At 61.9% G+C, this 23,718-nt stretch overlaps 2 protein-coding genes across 3 annotated transcripts in view; one reads left to right on the top strand and one right to left on the bottom strand.

Moving 5' to 3' along the window:
- The window catches only part of CEP72 (centrosomal protein 72), a 52,828-nt gene extending 38,968 nt beyond the window's left edge, over positions 1-13,860 (top strand). Inside the window, exon 12 of the mRNA XM_072807422.1 lies at positions 5,737-13,860. Within this exon, the coding sequence (XP_072663523.1) occupies positions 5,737-5,869 (133 nt within the window). The 3' untranslated portion in view covers positions 5,870-13,860. The remainder of the gene's footprint in view (positions 1-5,736) is intronic.
- On the bottom strand, positions 376-23,446 carry TPPP (tubulin polymerization promoting protein). 2 transcript variants are annotated; one of them, XM_072807425.1, is made up of 4 exons: positions 23,348-23,446; positions 12,576-12,896; positions 4,956-5,109; positions 376-4,844 (listed from the first exon to the last, which is right to left on the bottom strand). In XM_072807425.1, exons 2-4 carry the CDS (start codon positions 12,890-12,892, stop codon positions 4,650-4,652), a joined length of 666 nt encoding a protein of 221 aa, XP_072663526.1. In that variant the 5' UTR covers positions 12,893-12,896; positions 23,348-23,446; the 3' UTR covers positions 376-4,649. The 2 variants fall into 2 exon arrangements, with proteins under 2 accessions (XP_072663526.1, XP_072663527.1); XM_072807426.1 differs by lacking the exon at positions 23,348-23,446 and adding an exon at positions 16,584-16,607.
- Between the last annotated feature and the right edge of the window lie 272 nt (positions 23,447-23,718).

Raw genomic sequence — 23,718 nt, 5'->3', positions numbered from 1 at the left:
CTTTACACGACTTCCCTCCAAATGTTCCATCTGTGGTCATGTTCCTTCTGCACTGAGAATTTCTTTTAATGTCTGCTGGTGGAAATTCCCCGTGGGGTCTTAAAATGCCTTTATATTCATTTTTGAGAACTATTTTGCTTGTGTGGGAGGTCAGATTGGAGCTCATGTGAGGACCTCATTCCTGCCTTTGGGGCCGCTATGTTTATGCGTAATTCTAGGTCCAGCCTCCTGGGTCTGACCTGCCCTGGGGCTGCACTGGCTAGATTACATCTCACCTGGTTGCCCGGGCTGTGGCTCTAGTCCCTCTCTCAGCCCCTCCCAGGGCCTGTGTGTGTGATTGATGCTAAAAATCGCACACCTTGAGGGTAACCGATCCACATTTCAACACCTTTATTTATCACTTTACCAATTTGACACACAATGTTAACAACAGCAAACACAGGAGGAGAAATATGCAGACAGACATGAGCTGTTTCACTAAAGGTTTGCAAGCCAGGCCTTGATAGCAGGTCTGACAGGTGACACCGTGCCTCACGCTCTGGGGATGGAGAGGAGGGCCACCCTGTACCCATAGACGTTCCTGGTGAGCACGGCTCTTAGATGCCCACAGATGTGCCTTTCTGAGTCAGAACACCCAAGACGTCGACGCTACGTCACCATCACACTGATAAAGTGATACACTCAGAACTCCCTAATGGTAACAAAACAGTGTAAAAATATATTGCATATATATATAAATTTATTTCCCTTTCCTGAAAAAAACTTAGTACAAACTAGTAGTATACGATCCCTTTCAAGTTTTCTTTTAAGTTGTGCGGGTTTCCTTTGTTGTTTGGCTTGGTTTGGTTTTTCAAGAGTCAAAAGGGAGAGCGAAAGCATCTCAAAGGTCAGGGTGACCACTGGCCGGCCCTGCCTGGGGCCGTGCCCTCCGCATGCCCTTGGACAAGGGCCACACCCTGACCCACCCAGTTCCACCAAGTGTTCAGTAGTAAATCAGTAGTGGGGAGCTACTGAGGGTAGGTGTTTTAAGGACATTCTAGCCTATTGGTAACTTCACAGTACAGCTGAATTGTCAACCTGGCCTGCACGGAACAGGTGACGACAGGGTGCCCCATGTGGTGCAGGCTGCAGGAGAGGGGAACTGGGCTGGGCCCCCAGGGCAGGCCCGCACACGCTCCCCATAAAGGGGCAGATGGTGAACATTTTAGGTTTCTTCCCCACCACTTGATGCGGCGCTGAAGCAGCCACAGACAGTGCCTGAGCACAGAAGCAGCCTGGGGTGGGGGCAGGAGACTCTGCCCACTGCCACGGTCCCGGTCCACCAGCGGCCAGAGGGACACCCATGGCCTGGGCTGAGCTGTGACCACAGGGATGTGGAGACAGAGTGGCACAGACAGGAAGTGGTGCCAGCAAGCCGTCTCCATGTCCCCACCCCCTGGCTTCTCACATCTGGTCCGATTTCCATCGGTCTCAAACTTAGGACTGAGAATGTGAGAGGTGAAAAAATACTCCAGTATAAATACGTATCTTTTGCTACAGCATTCTAAACTTAAAGTGATTTGAACTTCATTTTGGTAAAGCTAACTGTGTTACTGACCACTGCCTAGTTGCCTATCCTGTCATTTAAGTAGAAATAAATAAGTATTCTGGTGTGATCCTGTGGAGCGCGCTCCTCCAGTTCCCTCCTGACGCTCAGACACCGTCAGCCCTGCCCTCCCTGACAATGTGTCCTGTCTCCTCCATGCTGTGCAGTCTCGTTTATTCACAGATAGACGTTGGGTTTCTAGTTAACCACGGTTAGTAGAAGCTAATTGGCATTGCATAAAAACATGCGGCACAGACACACACCCGGCCTGTGTGTTCTCACTTATGCAGACCCTGACGGAGGAACATGCGTGCGTGTCTCCGTGCAGTGCAGCCCAAGCACCTGTTTTGTTTGCAAGGGCTGCACACGGGTGCATGGACAGATGGAGCAGATGATTTTAAACTGACAGAATGGTGACCACAGAAGCCTCATGACCAAGTCTTTGCTACCTCTCCCTCCTTCCTGACAGAGGGGAGGTGCGTCTCCCAGGCTTTGGGGAAGAGGATGCCATCTGAGGAGGCCTCGGGTTGGGACAGGAGGGGAAGCGGTGGGGACCACAGTGCCTCTGTGGCCAAGCGGACCTTGTGCTGTGGGGCAGGGCGGGCCACCAAGGGGGACCAGCTGTGTTCACTTGGTTCTTATTTGAGCCCAAAGGGAAGGTGCTGTTAGAAGAGTCAGGAACGCATTTGGAAACATTCATCAGAAGTCCGCTGATGGTCTGCTATCGAGCAGCTGGGCTCCCCTGGCTCTGCTGGGCTGCTGCACTGGTGCCTTGTGGTGGAACAGGGGCTCCTCTCCTCCTCCTCCTCTGGGGAGGGTGCTGTGGCAGAGTCTCCAGGGGCAGGCAGCTGTTTAGATCCCAGTCTCCCAGGGTGGTCCCGGGGAGGCTGTTTTTCCTGGAGACCCCCTCTGGGACAGGGAACAGACTTCTGGGGGGCGAGGCGGACTCTGGGCCAGGGGGCATCCATTCCCTCTACAGGCAGTGGCACAGGGACCCCCACCCTCTGCTCACCAGGCACGCACTGTGGGGTCGGGGTGTTGCTGGATCCTGGCATCTGTGCTGCAAGGACACCGCTGTTGATGGGCAGGAGCAGCAGCCCCACTGCCTCTGGTGGTTGGCGCTCCCCAGCAGGGTGCCTCACCCGGGTCTGGAGGGGAGGCCCATTCCATGACCATGAGGAGAAGCTTTTGGGTTCTGGAAACAGCTTTCTGCCTTGTGATCCGCTTGTTGTCGAGAAACACATGTTGAATTCAGACACATTTCCACACTCTCCTCTCGCCGCTGGGTCTTCACAGGGGTCAAGCCTGGGAAAGGGTGGAGGGGCACAGGGCGGGGGTCCTCCCTGTGTCCTGCCTGCTTCTCCCCCCCCAGCACTAGGTCCTCTATTTTCCTGCCTTCCCTGCCATGGAATGGAGGGTAGGCAGCTCAGAAATTGTGTCTTAGAAGTAACTCAAAGCCTGTGACCCATCATTTCTTCTGTTTTAATGCACTTCGAAGTTCTAGATCCTTAGAAGGAAGCTGCTGGCGAAGCCACTGCCAACCGCCCATGGGTCGAGGCCCTGCTGGGGGTGAGAGGAAGCCTGTGAGTGAGGAGCTTGGTGGAGATGCTGTCCTTTCACAGGGACCATGCTGGATGGGAGTGCAGGTCCTGAGCCCCTCTGCGCAGACCAGGGACTGTCCCCAGCTCCAGCAACAGCCAGAGTGCCCTTTGGGCTCAGGGACGCAGGTGCACGTGCCACTGTGGTACTAGTCTTTATTTCTGCCGCCTGTGCTGCAGGCCAGGCCATACCCAGGAAGGGGGTGCCCCCAATCAGCTGCTGCCTGGACACCTAACAGTGGCAGTGTGGATGGGCTCCAGGAAGCATTTCCCTGAGGCTGCTGAGGGCTTTTCCCAGGACCAGTGCCAGGACCACACAGCCCCACCAGTCACTCTCCAGGATTGGCTGCACTTAAGCAAAGGGACGTGTTCCTGTGGGGCCACTGTGACAGGGGCCCTAATGCTCTGTCCCCTGACCAGCCTCACGGAGAAACCAAATGCTAGCCAATGCTGCAGGCCTCAGAGCCCCTCCCAGGCCTGGTTGGTGTGTGGTTCTCTGCCCGCGTAGGGCTTGGGAGAGGTCAGGGACACCTCACCGCAGAGAGCGAACCACTAAGGTTTGTGCCATGTGCTAGCACAGAGGGATCCGCCACGTGGGCGTACAGCCCTAAGGCCCCAGGGGCAGGACAGGGCCTGGGGCAGAGGACGCCTGGTCATGCCAGCCAAGTGACTGTGTCCTGACCTGGGACATAGACAGCAGGAAAGGAAGGGGCAGAAATGGAATTCCCAATGTTCCCAGACCCATAAACACATTTCTTATTTCTTCTTAGAAAAGCACAATGAAGTGAACTGTCCTCAGGTTCCATTTGGAAATCTTCAGGCTTTGCACTTCAAACCGTGTTCCTTTAGCCACTGAAGACCTTTCACTGGCTCATCTTCCTCCCCTGCTCACCAGCCTCTGGTTACATGACGTATGTGCAGGTGTGTGTGTGTGTGAGCAAGCACGTGCGTGAGCATGTGTGCGCATGCGGGCACATACGAATCCCACCTCCTCACACCTGCACAGTGTCCTGTTTGGCTCTCGCTTGGTTTTCTTGGTGCTGCTGGTTAGTGCATTAGCTCATGTTGCCCTCGAGGCTCCTAGGATGGGCCTAGAGGTCAGGAGGTTGGCACCACCTCTGACAGGGTCTGTCCCACTCACCCCTGTGGCCCACCAGCTCCTTTACGGTGGCCCTCTGGCCTATAAGCTAGGTGGCTAGTGTGGTCTGGTCCTGGGAGACACTTTGGAAAAGGCCATATGTTGGTGGCCGGCACTGGACGAGGCAGGTGTGTTATAAAAGGTCAGTGAGTTCAGGAGCCCTACCTGGGGGTCAGAGAGAAGCACGCCGGCCCCCGGGCAGGAGGAGGCCCGGGTGCTGCCCCCACAGCCACCCGGACCCTGGAGTCTTGAGTTGTGACCAAGGAGCACAGGAATGTAATGAAGTGTGAGGTGGTGCGGGCCTTGGCAAGAGGGGCCACCAGGCTGCCTACTTGCCCCCCTGCACCTTCTGGTCATAGGTGCCTGCGTGCTTGTAGCCCGGCACGTAGCCTGACTCATCCACCAGGTCCACGCGGCCTGCCTTGCCCTTGCCCTTGCCCGATGGGTCGAAGCGTTCCTTGTGGGAGCCCGTGAACTTGGTCGTGTCTGTGAGTCGAGATACAGTGGGCGACGAGATGGCTTTCTGCAAGAGGAGAGAGTGGGGTGCCCCCATGAGCCTCAGGGGCCTCCTGCTGACTGACCCCAGGCCCCAGGAGCCACACTTCCCTGGGGAGTCCCTGCCAGCCATGCTCACCGTCACCCCTGAGATGATGGGGGCCTTGCCCTCGATGAGCTTGTGCACCTCGCGGACGGCTTCCTCGCTGCTCTTATCTTTGAATCGCTTCTTGGAGAGCTCTTCAAGCGCCTCCTTGAACTGCTCGAACGTGATGGTCCGGCAGGACTTCCCTCTGAGGGAGAGAGCTCTCAGGGCTGGCCGGGGCCACTCCCCCCAGGGTGCCCTTTGAACCTGCTGACCTCAGGGGACCCTGCTCCCACCCTGGGGCCCACTGACATCGGGGAACCCTTGCCTCGCTCCCACAGCAGAAATCGGGTGTAACATTAAAATACAGACTATGCCCCTCCCCCGCCCTGCTGTGCACTGTTTATGCCCAACAGTCGGTCGCTATGGGCGACGGCAGCAAATATAAATTGTCTTGGAAAAAAAGCTTAAAGGAACCACATCCTTTATGAACAACTGGACATTAAAACAAAGCTGTTGTCTGCTTCTAAAATGGGGCGTATATGGCGTCCACTCCAAGCAGGAGGGAAAGTCAGGGCAAGAAGCACAGAGGCTGGGTCTGGCCTGGGGTCACCGCAGCCCAACATCCCTCTTATCACCAGGGGCGGCTGCCTCCTCAGTACACCCAGTAAAATGAGCCCAGGGCCTGCATCCCCCCACCTCCTGGGCCCCCCACCACCCCCAGCTGGACACTGCCCCCCCTTGAAGGACACCATGAGAGCTGTGTGCTGCCTACCACAGGCCGTTCATGAGATTCCAGAAGGTTCTGAACTGGCTGCATCTTTTATCATTTTAGCTCAACACCATTTTTGCCATTCCGCCTGGCTCACCCCCTGCTAATCCATTTGGCAAACCGTCAGTGTTCTAGAACCAGGTCCTGTGGAGGCATTCGCCGCTGCACAAGGACAGCTATGGGAGCAGGATCCTGAGTGGGACACCCCGCAGCACTCTGCAGCACCCCGCAGGCAGCTGTCCATGCCCGTGAGCAGAGGGCCTACGAAGCCAAGAACAGGCTGAGGATCTGATAACCTCACAGCCATGGGGACAAACCCGCACAAGGCTTTGCGCAAAGGCGGTCCAGCAGAGAGAGACGTCTTCTCAACAGATGGTGTGGGGACAGCCGGCGACCCAGCTCTGAGCTACGCCTTGCAGTGCATACAGAAATTAAACCCCAGCCCTAGATTAATCATAAATCCTAAAACTATAAACTTCGGGAAGAGTTCTAACAAAATCTTTGTGACCTCGGGTGAGGCAATGATTTCTTAGAAATGGCACCAAAATAGTCCATAAGAGAAAAGAAAAGAAATTGGAATTCACCAAAATTTTAAAAACCACGCCCTTCAAAAGACGCGGTTATGAGGGTCCCACAACCAGCTGCAGGCGGGGAGGGAACACGTACAGACAGCTGAAATGGACAACCCTTCAAACTCAACCATAGGAACAACCGAACGTCAAACACTTGAGTAGAATCCCTGAACCAAACGGCGTCTCCAGAAGACTCGACAGCAAACCCTGAGCCCACCTGGCCCATGGTGAGGGCCCAGTGCACACCCACGGGACACCTGGTGGGACTAAAGTGCTCACACGAGCACTTGAGAGGGCGTGGGCAGCAGGGCGCTCAGACCCGGTGTCCACTCAGGCAGGTGGCAGTTAGGGCTCCCGCTCCCCGCACCTGGGCTCTATGGGAGAAACAGACTGGAGCCCCACGTGAACTACGAGCCAAGTGTCCTTCAGCAGCGAAGGGACGGACAGAACACACAGGGGCTCCTGGGCGCCTTATGTGTGTGTCTGAAGCCAGCCTGGATGCTGAGCACAGCCCCCTCTCCCCCCAGTCCATCCTGTGGCACTGGTCCCAACCACACCGCAGGGGCTGGTGACCTGGTGGACACAGGGCTTCCCCAAATCCAGTGGTGGGCAGTGGGTCCTGCTCCCGAAGCAATCAGCTTTGACCCCCGTGCAGCCTCCGAGCAGAACCCCTGGAGCAGCACAGTCCCCACAACAGCGGCCCCACACGGAGAACCCTGCGTGCCTTGCCACCCAGCGAGGCCCTGTTTGTTTGTCTCCAGCCATCAAAGGCACTCCTGTCTCCTCTTCACGCCCTGCCCAGGCAGCGTGTGGATGCCAGGCCTGACGGCCAGCCCAGTGACTGGCTGCCGGAGCACGCAGCCCTCTCTGGGCACCGCGGCACCAGGCGCCACCAGTGTGAGTCACTTGGGCTGGGGGTGGGGGGATGGCTGATGGGGACTCCTGCCAGAGGCCACATTCAGATCTGGTGGACACACAGGCCTCAGGCTGACTTGCCCGCTCCACCTGGCTGGGTTGGGTGTCCCCAAGTGTCCCCACCGTGACTGCCCAGCAAGGAGTTCGCCCCAGGGGACCCGGCGCCCTGCTGCAGAGAGCTGTCCCCAGCAAGTTCTAGAATGACAATGCCTGTCTCTTCCCCAGAGACACTGATCACATTACACCGCTCTCTGGACACAGAGTGAGCCTGTTCTCCAGAGTTCACAGAACTGGAGGGTGTCCCCACAATGAATCCCCTCTCTCCCCAGCTCCAGGCTGGGCCGGCCCTGCAGTGAGGGGGTCACTGGTCACACAAGGCCCTGTGAGCTGGGGTTTCACTTTGCTTCCCAAGCCCTGTGTCCCCCAGGCCTCTAACCTAACTGTGGGCGGGCAGGGGGCTGGACCCTGCCAGTGCCAGAGGTCACCCAGGGACATCAAGGAGCCAGGCAAGGACCAGCACAGCCCTCCAGAGACAGATTTATGTGTGAGAACCGCACACTCCTCACCAGCACCTCCGAGCATCGGGTTCGATGGCACTCCCGGGAGCCCCTCTCTCAGAGGTGGTGCCGGCGTCCTGGCTCATCAGATAACTTGCCACCCCCGGCTGGAAGTTGCTGGCTTTCCCTGGCTCCCCTGACCCTCAAAGCCAGGGCCCTGGATGACCTGTCCAGACAGCCATCTGGCCAGCCAGGACACCAGTGCAGGCAGGAAGTGGGGCGTTGAGGGGCCACTTAGGGCCCTGGTGAGGCTCCGCGGGAAGAAGGGGCCCCTGGGAACCTCGCTGTGGACGTGACCTGGAGCAGCTCCGACTGCATGCTGTGCCCCAGGAGGACCACCTACTGCGGTCACACCTGCCCCGGCTCCCGCCCACGGCTCCCCTCTGCCACTGACGGCTGCGATGCTGCCCCTGACCTGGGCGCCCCCCGCCACCCGTAACTGCCATCCTGGCTATGGCATGGGGTGGGCTGTGGGGACGGATAACGTGGAGGTCACCGAAACCATTTCTGGGTGTTTGGCAAAGGTCATCCTCTTAAAAGGCCATCGTGCATGGGACCCCGCGCCCACATCAACCTGGCGAGGAGCCAGCAGGCCAGGAACAACCTGGTTCCTGTGCTGTGCGGCCTTGACCCTGGCCGCAGAGGCTCTGTGCTGCCTGTCACCTGCCCACCACTGCTGACCCTGAATCCCACGCAGCCTGGAGCGAGGAGCCCCCAGGCCCATCAGGGCTCCACCCGCCCCTCCTGCGGGCGCCAACCCCCATAGTGTCCTGGGGGATCCCCCGCCCCAGGCACTGGACATGGTGGCGAGTGTTTGCCATTCCAGCTCCCTGCCTGAGACCGTTCCCGCCATGCCCTGGCCGGGGCCACAGGGCATGTGGCAAGAACGGAGCAGGTTGGTGGCCCACAGGCCGCAGGGAGCCCCGCCAGCCCGCTGCTTCCTAACCTGCTCAGTCGGCGGCACCCGCCCAGGTGGGAAACAGCCCCTCACTGCGAACACAGGGCACCCAGGAAACACGCGAGGCTGATGGAGACGCCCGCCGCCCTCTGCACCCTCGGGCCTGGCCTCTCCGCCTGTGCCTGACCTGAGCACAAGCACGCAGGCAGGACGGGCCGTCATCCTGGGCTCCCCAAATAGGGCTTTCAGGGTGACATTCCTACTGTGCACCCAAGTCTGGACTAATTAATATTTCAGACTGCCCCGTCGGCTCCTCGGGTTGGGAGGGTGCAGGAGCCTTTGTCTCCGTAACAATAGTGTTCAATCAAGACCTGGTGTGGAGCTGCAAGAAATTTGTTTAAAATTTAACACATAGTAACATCAAAACAAACAAGCGCTGCCGTGGCAACAGGACCTAAACAAAGCCCGCAGATACCCGGGCTGGCGCCACCGCCCGCGGAGCCATGGCAACCGCCCGCAAACAGAGAGCGGGCGCCTCTCCACCAGTCAGCGCCTCGGAGCTTCCACGCCTTCCACGCCGTGGCTCCCACGAGGCACGGGCGCTCCTGCCGTGACCGCCGCTTGGAGGAACTGCCCAAGACCCCTTGGCGCATGTGCCTGCCACCACCCCCCTGACAAGGCCAAATGAAAACAACTTTTAACAGGCTCCTTGGGGTCTCCGGACGGGGGACCCCATGACCCTTCCAGGGACAAGGGCAGGGGCCCCCACCACACCCTCCAAGGTGCCCCGCAAGCCTACCCAGGCAAGGGCCCTGTGCCTGCTCCCTGGTAGGTGCCCTTGGGGCCAGCGCAGCTTAGTGTGACTGTTGTGACCATGACCCCATGCCGGGCTGAGGGCACCACTGCCCCCTCACCAGACAGTCCCTGCCTCAGCCTATAAGTGAGCACTGTCCGCCCCGCTCCCAGGACAGGGACTGCAACCAGATGGGGCTCCCCTCCTGGGGCCCACATGAGTGACGCCAGTGCACCACAGGTGGGCAGAAGGACCCCCATTCCTCCCTGGCTGGTGGGCTGCCCGTGCCTCCTGCACACAGGGTCTCCGGGCCTGTCTGGGGCACCTGCCCTTGGAATGAGCCACCTCCCCACCACCTAGGGTGTGGAGAGCCTGAGTTCGACCTGCGAGTGCACCTGCATGCAACGGTGCACGTGTGTGCATATGTGTGCAAAAGCCCACATGCAGCAGCTCGGAGGCAGTTTAAGTGGCAGGAACAGACGGCCACAGAAGAGCCCCAGTCTCCTGTCCCCGGCGGTTCAACGTGTGTGCTGGCGCCGGGGGTATGGGAGCCAGTGGCGCCTCCTGCCTCCTTCCCCAGTGGCCATGGCAGTCAGCATGGTTCTCCCGCTCCCGGTCTGTCCATGTCTCCTGGGTGCACATGGTGTCCCAAGGCCCAATGCTCAGGACCTGGAGGACACCCCAGGAAAGGGCGTGGGGAGACCCTGTGGGGCCTCCTCGGGGCTCCTGTTGGCGTGTGGGAGCTCGCGCTCCGTGAAAGCTCTGTGCCGCAGACACGTCCTGACGTCTGGGGGTCGGCCAGCACAGCTGCACCTGTCTGAGACCACCCTGGACCGTCCCCGGGAGCCACACCGCAGACCGCCTGGCATTTCTGAGCAGGGAGAGCAGGTCAGACCACCCGGCAGAGGCTGCGGCGCCAGAGAGCCTCTGAAGCCCTTCCGCTGAGGACCCCACGCCGGAGCCCAGTCCCTGCTGCTGAGAGCATCTCCACAGTCCAGGGCCAGAGGGACAGCAAGTGGAGGGACCCCTGCAGGCTGCCAGGCGGGCGTCCCGGGGCGGTGGGGGAGGCGGGCTCCGCGGGCCTCACGGACACACGGGAGAGGACAAGATGCAGCCCCCACCCGGCCCCCTCCCCTATGGGCACCACCTCCCTGGCTCGCCCCTCCTGGGAATGTCCTTGGTCATGAGGCCACGCCCCCCAGACTCCCCAACCCATGGTCCCTGCTCTGTGGGAGTGACCCTGGGGACAGGCGGACTTGACCCTGGGGACAGGCGGACTTGGCTGAGCAGCGCACAGCTCTTTCTCTCCAGGGTCAGCCTGTGGCCCAGGAGGAACTAGAGGAAACCCCAAGGCGTGGCAAAAGGTTAGGAACCCACGTCCCAGGTGCGTGGGGGTCCAGCTGGCTGGGCCTCTGTGGGGCGGTGGGATGGGCGGGGCTCACCCACACGCGAAGCTCCACACAGCTGGACCCCACATGGAAACAGGCCCACGATGCATGGAGGGCCCTGAGTGCCCAGCCGGGGACGGGGTGGGGGGCTGATTCATCCACAGGCTGTGTCCTCAGCCTCCACAGTGGGGGGCATAAGGAGACACACCCGACTGGACACCCGGGCCCCAATGCCACCACAGAATGCCTAGTCAGAGGGGTGGTCAGTCTGCTGGGCAGTCCCCGGATTTGGGGACTGGTGCCCGGGCACAGTGGGGGCTGATGAGGTACCCCGGGGTCAGCCTACCTGCCCTCTGCAGGGCCCTGCCCCACAGACAATACAGGGGTCAGAGGGAGCAGCAGGCACAGCCAGGCCTGATGGCGGGCCTCGAGGTTCTGGGTGTCCCCCGGGAGAACCCCTTCCCTGGGCTCCCGGGGGGGTGGGCAGCCAGGTCCTGGTGAGGAAGTCACTGCCTGGGGCCTCGTACCAACCACGGAGCTTCACCTCCTCCCTAGCTGCACCCTCCTTTTTTACCTTCTCCCTACCTGTACCCCCTTCACCTCCTCCTCCCCCCTTCACCTCCTCCTCCCCACCTGTACCCCCTTCACCTCCCCACCTTCACCCCCTTCACCTTCTCCTCCCTACCTGCACCCATCTTCTCCTCCTCCCCACCTGCACCCACCTTCACCTCCTCCTCCCCACCTGCACCGCCTTCTCCTCCTCCTCCCCACCTGCACCCCCTTCACCGCCTCCTCCCCACCTGTACCCCCTCTTCACCTCCTCCCCCACCCACACTCCGGCCCTTTCCCTTTCCCTTTCCCTCTGACCCTGGGCCTTGGGAATCCCCAACCCCAGGGCTCTGGTGCCTCAGGGACCCTGGACTGTAAATTCTGACTGGTTCCCCTGGGACCAGAAAGGCCATGTCCCCTCTGCCTGGTGAGTGCTCTGTGCTGGCTCCTAACAGTTGGCTTCCTGGGGCTGCCTGTGGGCGCCCCACCCCCCACCCCGCCCCGAACAGCCTCCTGTCCCTGGAGAGGGTTGCCGTGTTGCCCCACAGGGCCTGATGGTGACAGCTGCCCTTGAGGCCTCAGGTCGTGGGCACGGGTGCCAGTGGTCAGCCCGGGAAGTCAGGGAGACCTCCCTGGGATGGACACACACATCGGTGTCTGGTGACAGGGAGGCCCAGTCGCTGCAGATGCAGACGGAAGACACTGTTCATGGCCAAATGCATGGGGGGCCCAGTCATGAGCAGGGAGGACACATAGTCCTCACATGGAAGATGCCCAGGTGACGGCACACTGTGACCCAGACGAACACGTGTCGCTAATAAGCTGAAAGCTACTTTCCAACAACAGCCAACAAGCAGTGGACACCAGGTAGCCTCGGGGGCACCGCTGCTTTTCGCAGGCCTGGTCATGGCATTTGCAAGGCAGGAGGAGGCCCTTGGGCCGGAGGGCCGCCAGCGGAATGGGGGGGCGGGTAACGATGCCTGACACCCCTGCGTCCAGGAGGAAGCTGTCACCGAGTCCAGGCTGGATGCACCGATGCCAGCGGTTCTGTCGTCAACGTTCACCGCGCTCACCCAGGGCCGCGCTGCCCGCCTGCCCACCCACCCGAGGGACCTGCTCTCGCCCCACGGCCAGTGCAGCGGCCCACGGGCCGGGCCCCCACCCAAGGCACCCCGACATCCCATCCCGAGCAGGGAGGGGCCCCAGAGGTGAGGCCTGGCCGGGACTTACTTGATTTTGCTGAAGACGATGTCCACGTCGGTGACAGTCACGTTCTTCCCGTCGATGACCTGGCAGTCCTTACACAGTTTCGACCAGTTCTTGCCGTGCATCTCCTTCCCGGTGGCCCTGGTGTCCCCGTGCACAGCAAACCGCCGGAAGGCCTCCTCCAGGGCGCTGAGCTCCGGGGCCGTGGCCGCCGCCCCCTCGGGGGCACCTTCCGTCTCCAGCGACAGCCTCTTGGCTGCCCTGTCCTTTGCAGGGTCTCCTGGGGACTTGGGGGGCGTCTTGTTGGCGGCCTTGGCGGACTTGGCCTTACTGTCAGCCATGTTGCTGGGGGGGGGAGCGGAGAAGGGTCACCGGGCCCCCGAGGGGCCACACACATCAGAATGGGCGCCACCCTCCTGCCCGCCACCGTGCCACCGTGTCCTCCCCAGAACGACAGCCTTCCCGCGATGGGAGGGGGACTCACAGCTGAGCCTGGCGACCTAGCACCCAGGGGCCCGGGGTGGGGGGGACGACCCGTGCCAGGGAGGCCACCATAGGGTCCCTGCTGTCAGGAGCTCGGCAGAGCCGGCTGCCACCTGTCCGTGGGTCTCTGCCTTTGTGGGGCACCTGGTCCCCAAGCTGGTGGGTCCCTGCGGACCACAGGGGCTTGCCCGCCCCGTCGCTGTGTCACAGCTGCTGGCCCAGGCAGGAGCTGGGGATGCCTGAGCCCCTCAGGGGTGTGCGGCCGTCCCAGAGGAGCTGTGGGTGGCCGTCCAGGCCTCGGGGGCTCAGCAGGAGGGGAATGCAGCTTGGACAGCAGAGCCCACAGGTGGTGGCGCCCCCCGCTCCCCTCACCGCTGCCCACCTGAGTTCCCCGCACCAGCTTGCCCAGAGGAGGCCAGGGCTCAGCACCCGGGCTGGGGGCGGCCGTACGGACGGAGACGGTCAGCAGAGCCAGGTCAGCTCAACGCCACCTGATGTCCTCAAAGGCAACAGCCCCCAGCCGTCCCTGCATCCCCAGGGGGCCGCAGAAGTATAGCCGCAGGACCAGGACCCGTGTCCACGGAGCTCCAGCGGCAGGACGATGGTGGAGACATGGGTCGGACCCTCAGGGCTCCCACCCACCTGGGGACAGGGAGCGCCCGCCCTCACGGGGACTCAGAACACAGGCCAGGTGACACCGTCGCTTCCAGTATTATCAGTGACACCATTTCTTTGTCTGAAACAGGAGCTTGCTGGGCTGAGGTGGGAGGGCTCACATCCCGGGCACTCCTTCCTGTCCTTTGATAAATCCCTGTGCTGTTTCTAAGATGAGGTAATAATGGTAAAATTCATTTTAAAAAGCCTGAGGTCTCCAGCAGAGGCTGACTGGGCCATGGTGCTGCCCAGAGATGACGCCCCCACGTAAGAAGGCCTTCCTGGGAGGCGCGGGACTCCCTGCCACCCCCCCCCCGCGCCCCCCCCACTCTCCCCTGCCCTGCATCCCCAGGAGAGCCCAGCCTGCATAGGGGGGGGGTGGGGGGGGTGGGGGGGGTGGAGGCCCATCAGGTGTGCCCAGGTGTGTTCAGGGCTCTCTGGCTGGCCAGACTGGGTGGTCCCAATGCCCTGTGCGCCCCCTCAGCATGAGGAGTTCCCCGGGCCCAACCCCCCACTCCCTGTGAATCCCTAGAGTCTCTCTCCTTGGCCTCACTCATCTGCTTTCCCAAAAAGACCCCAGACTGTTTAGACATGTATCAATTGCGGGGACTGAGAGGGAGGAGGAGGTGAGCCAGAGCTGGGATCCTGGGTGTGTAGAGGCTGCCAGAGGCCAAGGGATGCCCCTGCCAAGTGCACCGAGCATTGCGGCATCAGGCCCACACGGGCCAGCTGAGCTCCCTTGGGCCCCCTCCACTGCTGGCCTCAGGGGTCCCGGGGGGAGAGCAGAGGGAGGGACCCGTGGGGCCAGCCGCAGGGGACTGATAAAGCACTGTGTGGTGCAGACTGTGTTACTGGATTTGCATTTTCAAAGAAGGGCTTGGAGAGGCCCTGCCAAGGTGGAATTACAGACCAGAGTGGGAGGAGCCCGAGGGCAGCCCCTGCCTGCAGGCCTGACCCCAAGGGTCCACCAGACTTAGGGACTATCCCACCACCAGAAGGCTGTTTCTCAGATCCCGCAGGAGCACCAATGCTCCAAACAACCACCACGCCAAAGGGCCCAATATCCAAAATGAACTGGCTTCCGTTTCAGAATAACTCTGGCAACCTCCTTGAGCCTTGACTTCGTGAAGCAAAACTTAGAGAAAAGGTGACACAGGACAGACCCTGACAAGCCACTGTCAGTTTCCATATGGGCATCGGCACACAGAGCTCTGGCCAGGAGCACAGGAAATCCCTGTTAGTGATGTGCCTGCAACAGGCCCGGGTGTGCGCGGTGAGTGGGGTCTGGTGTGTGCGGTGAGCAAGGGCCAGGTGTGCGCAGTGAGCAGGGGCAGGTGTGCGCGGTCAGTGGGGCCAGGTATTCGGTGACAAGCTGTACTCCCACTGGATGGGGGCCCAGGGATGACAAGCAGAGTGGGGCAAGGTGGGGGCTGGCAGGATGCACATGTCTGGGAGCCTGGACCGGCCATAGGGACACAGAGGTCACCCCAGGCCCCAGCACGCCACATGCCGCTGGCTCCATCGCCCCCTGGGCCCTCCTGGGCCCCTCCTCGCTGGGAACCTCTGGCCCCTCCTCCCTGCCCACCTGCCCCTGGCCCCACTCTGAGGCCCCCAGGGCTCCGGCCTGAGCCTGCAGCTGCAGACCTCCTGACACTGGAAGCCGTATCCCCGAGGGGGGCCAGGCCCGCCCCATCACACCCCAGCAGCCTGGGACGTCTGCTCACAGGGCGGTGTAAGTCCACACCTCGGAGACAACAGGCGAATGCGGAGAACCAGTCTCCCCAGAAAACATCCTGCAACTGCAGCACCTGGATCCCAGGGTTCACTGCGAACCCAAAGAGACAAAACGTTCTCAGCTAACCGGGTGGGCAGTGGTGTCCTTGGCACCCATGCAGCCTCCCACCTGAATGGGGGGACAGTGACCCCGAAGCCCACGGGCCTGCTCCCCTCCAAGCTCCTGGAGACACTGCCACCGCTCGGCGCCCCCGGCAGCGCCCACCTCCCCCCAGGCGAGATCTCATCTTGGCTTCTTGTGTTAACCTCTTCCACTAAAGGCAAAGTGCCAACCCCTCTGGGTACCCTGGGGTCTGGGGGTGGGACACACGGTGTTGCCAGCTGGATTGAGAAACAGGCTCTGGGGCAGCCCTGGTTGCAGTGGTTTAGTGCCACCTGCAGCCCAGGGCGTGATCCTGGGGACCCTGGATCAAGTCCCATGCCAGGCTCCCTGCATGGAGCCTGCTTCTCCCTCTGCCTGTGTCTCTGCCTCTCATTCTCTCTGTGTCTCTGTGAATAAATAAATAAAAATCTTAAAAAAAATTTTTTTTGAGAAACAGGCTCTGGGTCCCTGCAGACACCACAGGCCCTGCAGGGGGAAAGGGCTTCTGGGGGCAGGAGCATCAGAGGGAAGCTTCCGGAAGCCACCCGGCCCTCCCTGTGTTCCTGCTCAGCGTCCCTGATCTTCACTCCCATGGGAACCACCCGCCCCACGTCCTCTGAGTCCTCACACCTGGGCCTGGTCCAGGGGAAGCCGTGGGTGCTGCAGCCCCTAGACGTTTCCCAGGCCCCAGGTCCTGACAGATCCTGTTTCTGGGCAAGAAACCCTGAGGGCCCCAGAAACGCAAGCATTCCCGTGGATGCATCCAGCTGGCTCCAGCTCCAGCTTGCGGGCAGCCGGGAGCACACCTGCCCACGGAGCGAGCGGAGGGTGCCCACAAGGAGGCCCGGCCTGCCGCCAGCCAGGGACAACGAGCCACATGTGCACACGGAGGGGAAAGGACCAGAGGGGACTGTGCCTCCCCGCCTCTCGAGGCCCCATGGCCGCAGTATGGGATGCAGGTGGGTGCGGGCAGCAAGCCTCCCGGGATGGCGCGCTCCAGAACGTTCCATGTGGCTTACCTCCCTGCTCCACTGCCTTCCGCCAGGGCCCAGGGGCCCTCTGGAAGCTCAGGCCCCAGCCTCAGGGTCGAGAGCTGTGTCACCCTCGGTGCTTCCCCTAATGGGAGCAAAGGCCACCCTGAGTCCCCAGTAGGACCCCCCACGCCCGCGTCCTCGATTCACCTGTCCGCAGACCCTGTGGGGACCCCGGGATGACCCCCGGGCCCACGTCCTCGGCTCTATGTCTGAGTGCACTTGAACACAACACGGCCCTTTGGCAATTGTTCACACTTTTTATCAACGTGGTCCCCACTCCGTGGCTGCCTTGGACACTCGATGTGAATGACCACTCGTCCCAGCTGAGGGCCGTTCCAGGCGGTGAGAGCCTTCCAGGGGCAGACAAAGCGGCCTTTCTGAGCCGCCGCGCACTCCCGAGACACCAGGACAGTCCGGAATCCCACTGTCCGCAGAACGCGGCCCCGAGATCCCTGCCCCCATGTCGAAGTCCCAGTACAAGTGCTGGCGTGACCTGAGCTGAGTGAGCAGGACCCCGCTCGGGTCCTAGGGCCCATCGCCTGAGGCCACTGGCCAGACAGGTCCCCGGAGCCGTGATGTCCAGGCCCTGAAGCCAGGCAGCCCTGAGGGCCCCGGGCTGTGGCTGCCCAAGGAGCTGCCTGAGGAGTAAAACCAAACCCCCCAAACTCCCCTTGTTTGGGGAGAGCAAACAGGAGTTCTCTCCGGACAGCAGGGCAGCAAGCGGGCGTCCTGTCTGCACCCCAAGTGTCCCGGGGCCTCGAGCCTGTCCTGTGCTGTCCTGCAGTGAGGTCACTGTGGGGGTCCCCCCTTGGACCCGAGGAGCCGCTGCCCGGCTGGGGGATACTTGGGGTGACCAGCACAAGGGCGACCAGCACAAGGGGTCAGGACTGGCCGAGGGCAGTTTGTGCGCTTCCCAAGACAGCCCCATGGGGCAGGAGCCTTTCCAGTAAGGGAAACTGAGGAAGGCCTAGGCCATGGTGGGCTGGGGGCATCTTTAACCCCCACCCGCCCACCCACAAGGGCCCCTAGGTTGCCCTCCCCTTGGTCTTGAAAGGAGGTAATTCTCTGGTCACCGTGAGGTCAGGGATTTGGGGGCACCTTCTCAGGTAGGGCCCCAGTCTCACAGGGGGTCTGAGAACTCTGCCAGCCAGGAGTGTGGGGCTGAACACGTCTGCAGGTGGATCAAAGGAAATGAAGGGTGTGGGGTGCACGGCTTGAGGGGCACCATGGCAAGCCCCCTGCTCCCAGGAGAGGGCCTTGGAGCCAAGGACAGCACAGCGGGCCCGGGGCACCAGCAAGGACAGAGGAGCAGGGGGCTCGGTGCACTGCTCCTGGTTCCCAGGCCACCAGGCCCCCAGACCAGCCCCCAGACCAGCCCAGGGCAGCCCCTACGAGAACCTACTGGAATCCCCATGGCTCACGGTCTGGGCCGCGCTTTCCCTGAGAGCTCTCCTTCAAAGCTCCAATGACTTGCAGCTCACGTCTGCGGCATGAAGATGGACACAGGTGCCACATTACCCACGCTCTACACCTGGTCTCAACGACCACACAGGTGACCACGTGCAGGAGGTGAGGACATGGGGAGAAGCTTCTGAGCCCTCCCTCAGGCACCCTTGCACACCGCCCCGTCCCACCGGACCCGGCCAGGTGTCTCCCCCAGCGCCTGCGCAACCCAGGCGCCCAGGTGCTTCTCGTGCAGGCGGCAAGTGTAACGGGCCGAGTGGTAGCCCCGAAAAAGGCAAGTCCACATTCTAGCCCCCAGGACCTGCGATGTGACCTTGTTTAGAGAAAGCGTCTTTGCAGATACCAGGGAGGTAAAGCTCTCCAGGTGGGGTCTCGATGAGCTGGGGCCCTGAATCCAATGACAAGTGTTCCTGGAAGAGCAGAGACACACACGAGGCCACATGATGGCAGAGCCACAGGCCCAGGAGCCCCTGGGGCCCCAGGAGCTGGAAGAAGAGGGAAGGAACCACTCCTGGACCCTTGGGAGGGAGCATGACCCCCCCCCCCCCACAACCTGGATCTCCGACTTCTGGCCCCAGGACTGAGAAGATAAATTTCTAGGTGCTTGTGGCTCCCGAGCACTTGTGTGGCCAGCAAGACGCAAGGAGGAGCGTCCCTCACCGATGACAGGTGTGGAGGAGAGGAGCCGGCGGTGGGGACACCAAGAGCCCAGGGGCCAGGGGGGCCAATTCCTGAGGACGGGCTCCCAGGGAGAATGTCCACATGACACCTGCCCACTCAGGTGGCCGCTCTGCACACGGGCCTCTGGTTTAGGGGAGGCTCCCAGTGCACGTGGAGTGCCCGCTGCTGGGCTGAGCCTACGCACCCCGCATAGGGGTGGGGAGCTGCACCACAGGGGACCCCAGTCCACTCACCTGCAGGCAGAGCATCTGATGGATTCAGCATCTAGTCATCGTACAAATTGTTAGCAAATCAGGACAAGGGGGGAAAACCCTTAATTTGACAAAGAGGATCACCCACAAAAAACTAAAACATCATCACACTTAAGATGAACAAAATACTGAATCTTTCTTTTCAAGCTGGAGCGAGTATGCATAATGAGACAAGAAAAGGAAAGAAAGATAGGAAACTGGTCAGAGAAGAAAAACCTCGTGAGCTGCAATTTCTAGGGTCATGCACCCCACACTGCAAGGAAGCCCTTGGGTTGTTAGGTCAGCCAGTGGGTTTAGTGATGTTCGGACACACAGTCAGCACATGGGGTCAGCCTCACGCCCACGGAGCAGCAAAGACAGACGATACGAAGTATTTAGAAAATAACTATTTAAAATATCATGAAGACACATAAATCCCATAAAAGATGCACAAGACCATCAACATAGGAAACTATTATTGAAAGAAACAGAAGATCTAAGTGATGACCTTACAAACACGGGTTGGAATCTAAATCTAGAAAGGTGGCCACTTGTCCCTAAAGTCAACTGCAGGTTTAACTGAACCCAGATATGCACTCTGACAATGTTCACGCCTGGGTACCTAGGTGAAGCGCTGTGGACACACGGTGACCTTGACACAAGAACAAGGTCGGTCCACAGGCACTGAGACTGGCCGGGAACCTTCGGGAACAAGGATGGCATCCCCTGGCGCAGGGACGGGACGGGAAGCCTGCATGGGCACAGGCGTGACCAGGTGGCCCTGCAGGAAAATGGGACGAGCGTGTTTTCAATAAACGGTGAAGAGCTGAAGGCCATGGAAGTGCGGGGACATGGGCGTCACAGACTGAAGCAGGAAAGGCCACGGAGCCACTCCTCGGAACACACAAGACTCAGAAATCCCTGTCCTCAAAGGAGATAGTTCTGGAGATCAAGAACTCCTGCTCATGGAAGGGGAGACAGTCAGTGAGCCGCGGGGGGGGGGGGGGGGGGGGTCGAGACCTGTCCTGCCTGGTGGACATCGGCTTGTCTCCAGAATGTGGGGAGGACCCTCCAGGTCAGTAAGGAAGAGACAGTGACTCTAGAGAGACAGGCGGGACCCTGGATGGCACTTCCTGCAGGGATGCCTCCGGGAGGCGGCGGGAGAGGCCCCGGGGCAGGCACCTGGCAGTTGGGGCGCTGGCACCTGCCCCAGGCACCTGCAGCAGCGGGAGGACAGAGTCGCAGAGCAGGAGGGTGCAGGGGGCAGGGTGGCCCAGGGGCACGGGGCTGGGGGCACAGGGGCAGCCACAACGGGCTCTCAGAAGCACCCAGAAACCGTCTCCCACCCATGAATTGGGGGCATTTCCCTAGCTGCCTGCACCAGGGGGCACAGCCCCAGGATGGGGAGACCACCCCCTGGGTTCTGTCCTGGCACAGGGAGACCACTGTGTCCAGATGTGAGCGAGCAGGGTAGCCTCAGGTGGCCCTGCCCGGCCAGCAGATGGAGACCATAAGCAAAGCCAACGTGGTCGCTGTCTTACCCTGGTTTGGGGCTGTCTGTCCAGCATTAGACGCCCAGAGCAGGGCTGAGGGTCGGAAGGCGGACAGCAGCGAGAACCGTGAGGCACGTGCCGTGTGTCCACCTGGGCTGGTAAGAAGGTGGCTTTTTTGGAAGCCACAGGGTCTGGGGAGCCAGCTTGGGTCAGATTCAGGGGCCACACCCACACCCCACCCACCCGGCTGACCCCTCCCAGGTGCAGATGGGACACTGGGGTGTGTGAGGCCATGCGGGGTCCCCGGAGGAGGCTGGCTGCTGAGCGGCATCCCCACTGCAGGGAGAGCTTCCCAAGTGGAGGCTGCCTCTGCTCCCCTGACACCTGGCCGGTGCTCGGCAGACACGCAATCACACAGTGTGAACGGATGGGATGGGGAAGCGTGGCCGAGGGCAGAAAGTCACCCAGATGCGCTAGGGACAATCTAGGGACAATGCAGGGACAGTGGGTGAACCGAATCACGGGAGGAGGAGCAGAAAAGGCTCCAGGTGGTTTTAATGTCTCGGCTTGAGGAAAGTTAAGAGCCTGCCTGCCTGCCATAAACCTAATTAAAAGAAAAAGTCGGGGTGAGCATGCTCCTTGGAGGGCAGGCCCTCAGGCCCGCCTGTGAAGGAGAGGAGCACAGCTCTGCGGGAGGCGGGGAGGAGGCTTCGAGTGGTTGTGTTCTCACACTCTGTCAGACTTTTGACTCTTCACCAAAGAAGGTCCTGCGTTTGGACGTGACATTGCCACTGACAACCGAGCGGCCACCATGTGCCCTCGCTGGGTTGGTCGGGAGCCAGCCTGACTCCCCAGATCAGATGAGACCTGGGATCGGCAAGCCAGGCCCTATGTGGAGCTGCCCTTCACCCCAGGATTCCTGGAGGGTCCCCTCTCCCTCCCTCCTGGGGCAAATCACAGCCATTCCCGGACTGACTTTCAGGTGCGGGGCGGGGGGCTCCCCCTGGGAAGAGGGCTGGCTGCTGAGCAGGATGATGCGGGTTCTGACACCACATCTGACCCCCCCTCCTCCCCAGTGCACCTGCTGCTTCAGTGGCAGGACCTGAGGCCAGCTCCGTCCGCCCAGAGCCAGCGTCCGCAGGTCCAGGGTCGGAGGGCTCAGGTGCACTTGGCCCTCAGCGGAGGCGCCCAAGCCTCCCGGCCGAGGTCCCCAGACGGCATCTTGTACACGCTCCCCTGCCTCGCCAGCAACATCAGCCACTATAAATAGGCCTGGCTCGCAGGCAGCTGGCCTCTCCCAGAGGAAGCTTTTAATTCTCAGCCGCCCCTGCCGGGAGCGTTCTGCTGCCCTGAGGACGGTCTGGCTGCTAAAAGCCTTCCCTCAAACCTCAAGCAGGATGAACGATTTCAATTTCTTTCTGTGATTCTCCTGTGACTTGCACATTTTCCGCCCTGAGGATGTACAGGCTGTGTGTAGCTACGACCATGATTTACTGTGACTCGAAAGCACTCTGGACGATGAGCCAAAAGACGCCAGGAAGGTGAGACCACAGCTGGCCTGGCCTCCCCTGATCCCCATTGCACCGGCTGCCCACACACGCACGTGGCACGCGTGGACAGGCGTGTCATAGCAGGGCACCTCTCTGGGCCGGCCGGCCTCTCCCCAGGGAAGTGCACACCTCTCTGTGAGCCACAGCTTTCTGCAGATGCTCCCAGGGAATTCAGCAGCACCCCTCCCCCCATCACCCCTCACGGAGCCCTGTGATGCCGACCATGTGATGGGAGCAGTGGCTGGTACCAGAGAAGGGGTCATGGAATCCAGTTTAACCACGGTCGGAGCCGGCTGCTCCCTGCCCCTCCCCCGTTTCCTGCCTGTGCCAAGCTTGCTCTCCGCAGCACTCCATCCCAGAGGCCCATGCACTCAGGATCCCATCCCACCTAGGGGCGAGGGGCTGCCCTGGGCTGTGCAGAGCCCCCCACAGTGGGTCCTCCCTGAGGGCTGGGTGTGGGGAGTGTGAAGTGGGAACCGGGTCCTGTTTTCATCGTCCCCCAGAGACCCTGCCGGCATCCAATAAACGCTGGCTGAATTAACCAATAAACGTGCAGACCGATGACAGCATAGCCAGCTTACCCTAAAAGGTGTCTGATGATCAGAGGCACAAAACGCCTATCAAAATGCCCGAGACCAGGGCAGCAGGAATGGATATTCTTGCCACCTCATTTCGGGGGCTACATTTGGGTAGCTGGGGCCCGGCTCCCCCCGGGGGGCGCGAAGGAAGCTACCAGTCGTGACCGCGTTCCACACTCACGTGTGAGAGGGAACAGACACCCCTCCGGAGGCTTCTGGATTCGCAGGCTGCAGGTCTGACAGCCTCACCTGCAGTGATGATGGTGACGCAAACAGTGGGCTGGGGGCCTTGGGACCCCAAGGGGCGACGGAGTCTGTGCCCAAGGGTCCCCCTCGTTCCCGGCCCTTTGTGCGGCCCTGGGGCTCCCGGAGGCGGCGCTGCAGGACCCTCTAAGCCCTGGTTCCCCGCGTCCGGCGGGCGGCAGCCACCGGCCCCCGGCCCCGTGTGGCTCCACCCGCGTGGAGCACCGACGCCGAGCAAGGCCACAGCCTCAGGGCCCGTCTGTTGACCCCCCGTCCTCTGCAGCGCCCTCCGCGCCCTCCGCGCCCCCATACCCGCGGCCTCGACGCGGTCCCCGGAGCACCGGCGCGCAGCGGGAAGCCCAGGGCTGGGGCGCACGGACGCGCGGGGCCGCCGCCGGAGGGGCTCGGCGGGCGCAGGTGGCAGGCGCTGCGGGCGGCGGGGGCGGGGGCGGGGGCGCGGCGCCCGGTGCCCCGACCCGACCCGACCCGGCCCGGCCGGCGGCCTCTTACCTCGGAGATGCGGCGACTGCAGCGGGCGCCTCCGCCACTCGGCCGCGCGCGACCGGGTGTCCAGCGTGCGCCCGCGCCCCGCGCCCCGCGCCCCGCCGCCGGCCCCGCCCCGCCCGCCCCCGCCGGCCCGCCCCGCGCGCTCATTGGCCCGCCCGCCCCGCGCCCCGCCCCGCCCGCCCCGCGCCCCGCCCCGCCCGCCCCGCCCCCCGGGCCCGGGAGCGCGCGGGGCGCACCGAGGCGGGTTGCGGCGCCGCCTCTGCCTTACAAGGCCCGCGCGGCGCCGGGGCGTGGGAACCCCGCGGGGGAGGCGAGCTGGGGCGCAGGGCGGCCGCACCTGACCCGGGGCCCCCGGAGGCCGGCCCGCAGCGCGC

This window comes from Canis lupus, chromosome 31 (assembly GCF_048164855.1).
Source record: "Canis lupus baileyi chromosome 31, mCanLup2.hap1, whole genome shotgun sequence".
NCBI lineage: Eukaryota > Metazoa > Chordata > Mammalia > Carnivora > Canidae > Canis > Canis lupus.
The sequence above is the reverse complement of the archived record's forward strand: the minus strand, read 5'-3'. Positions and strand labels throughout refer to the sequence as shown.

Bases quoted from the DNA above. Each gene is read 5' to 3' on its own strand.
- TPPP (XM_072807425.1), bottom strand. From the start codon at position 12,892: ATGGCTGACAGTAAGGCCAAGTCCGCCAAGGCCGCCAACAAGACGCCC. The intron at 5,110-12,575 runs GTAAGTCCCGGC...TCTCTCCCTCAG, and splicing joins ATCGTCTTCAGCAAAATCAA to AGGGAAGTCCTGCCGGACCA. The intron at 4,845-4,955 runs GTGAGCATGGCT...CTCCTCTTGCAG, and splicing joins CCATCATCTCAGGGGTGACG to AAAGCCATCTCGTCGCCCAC.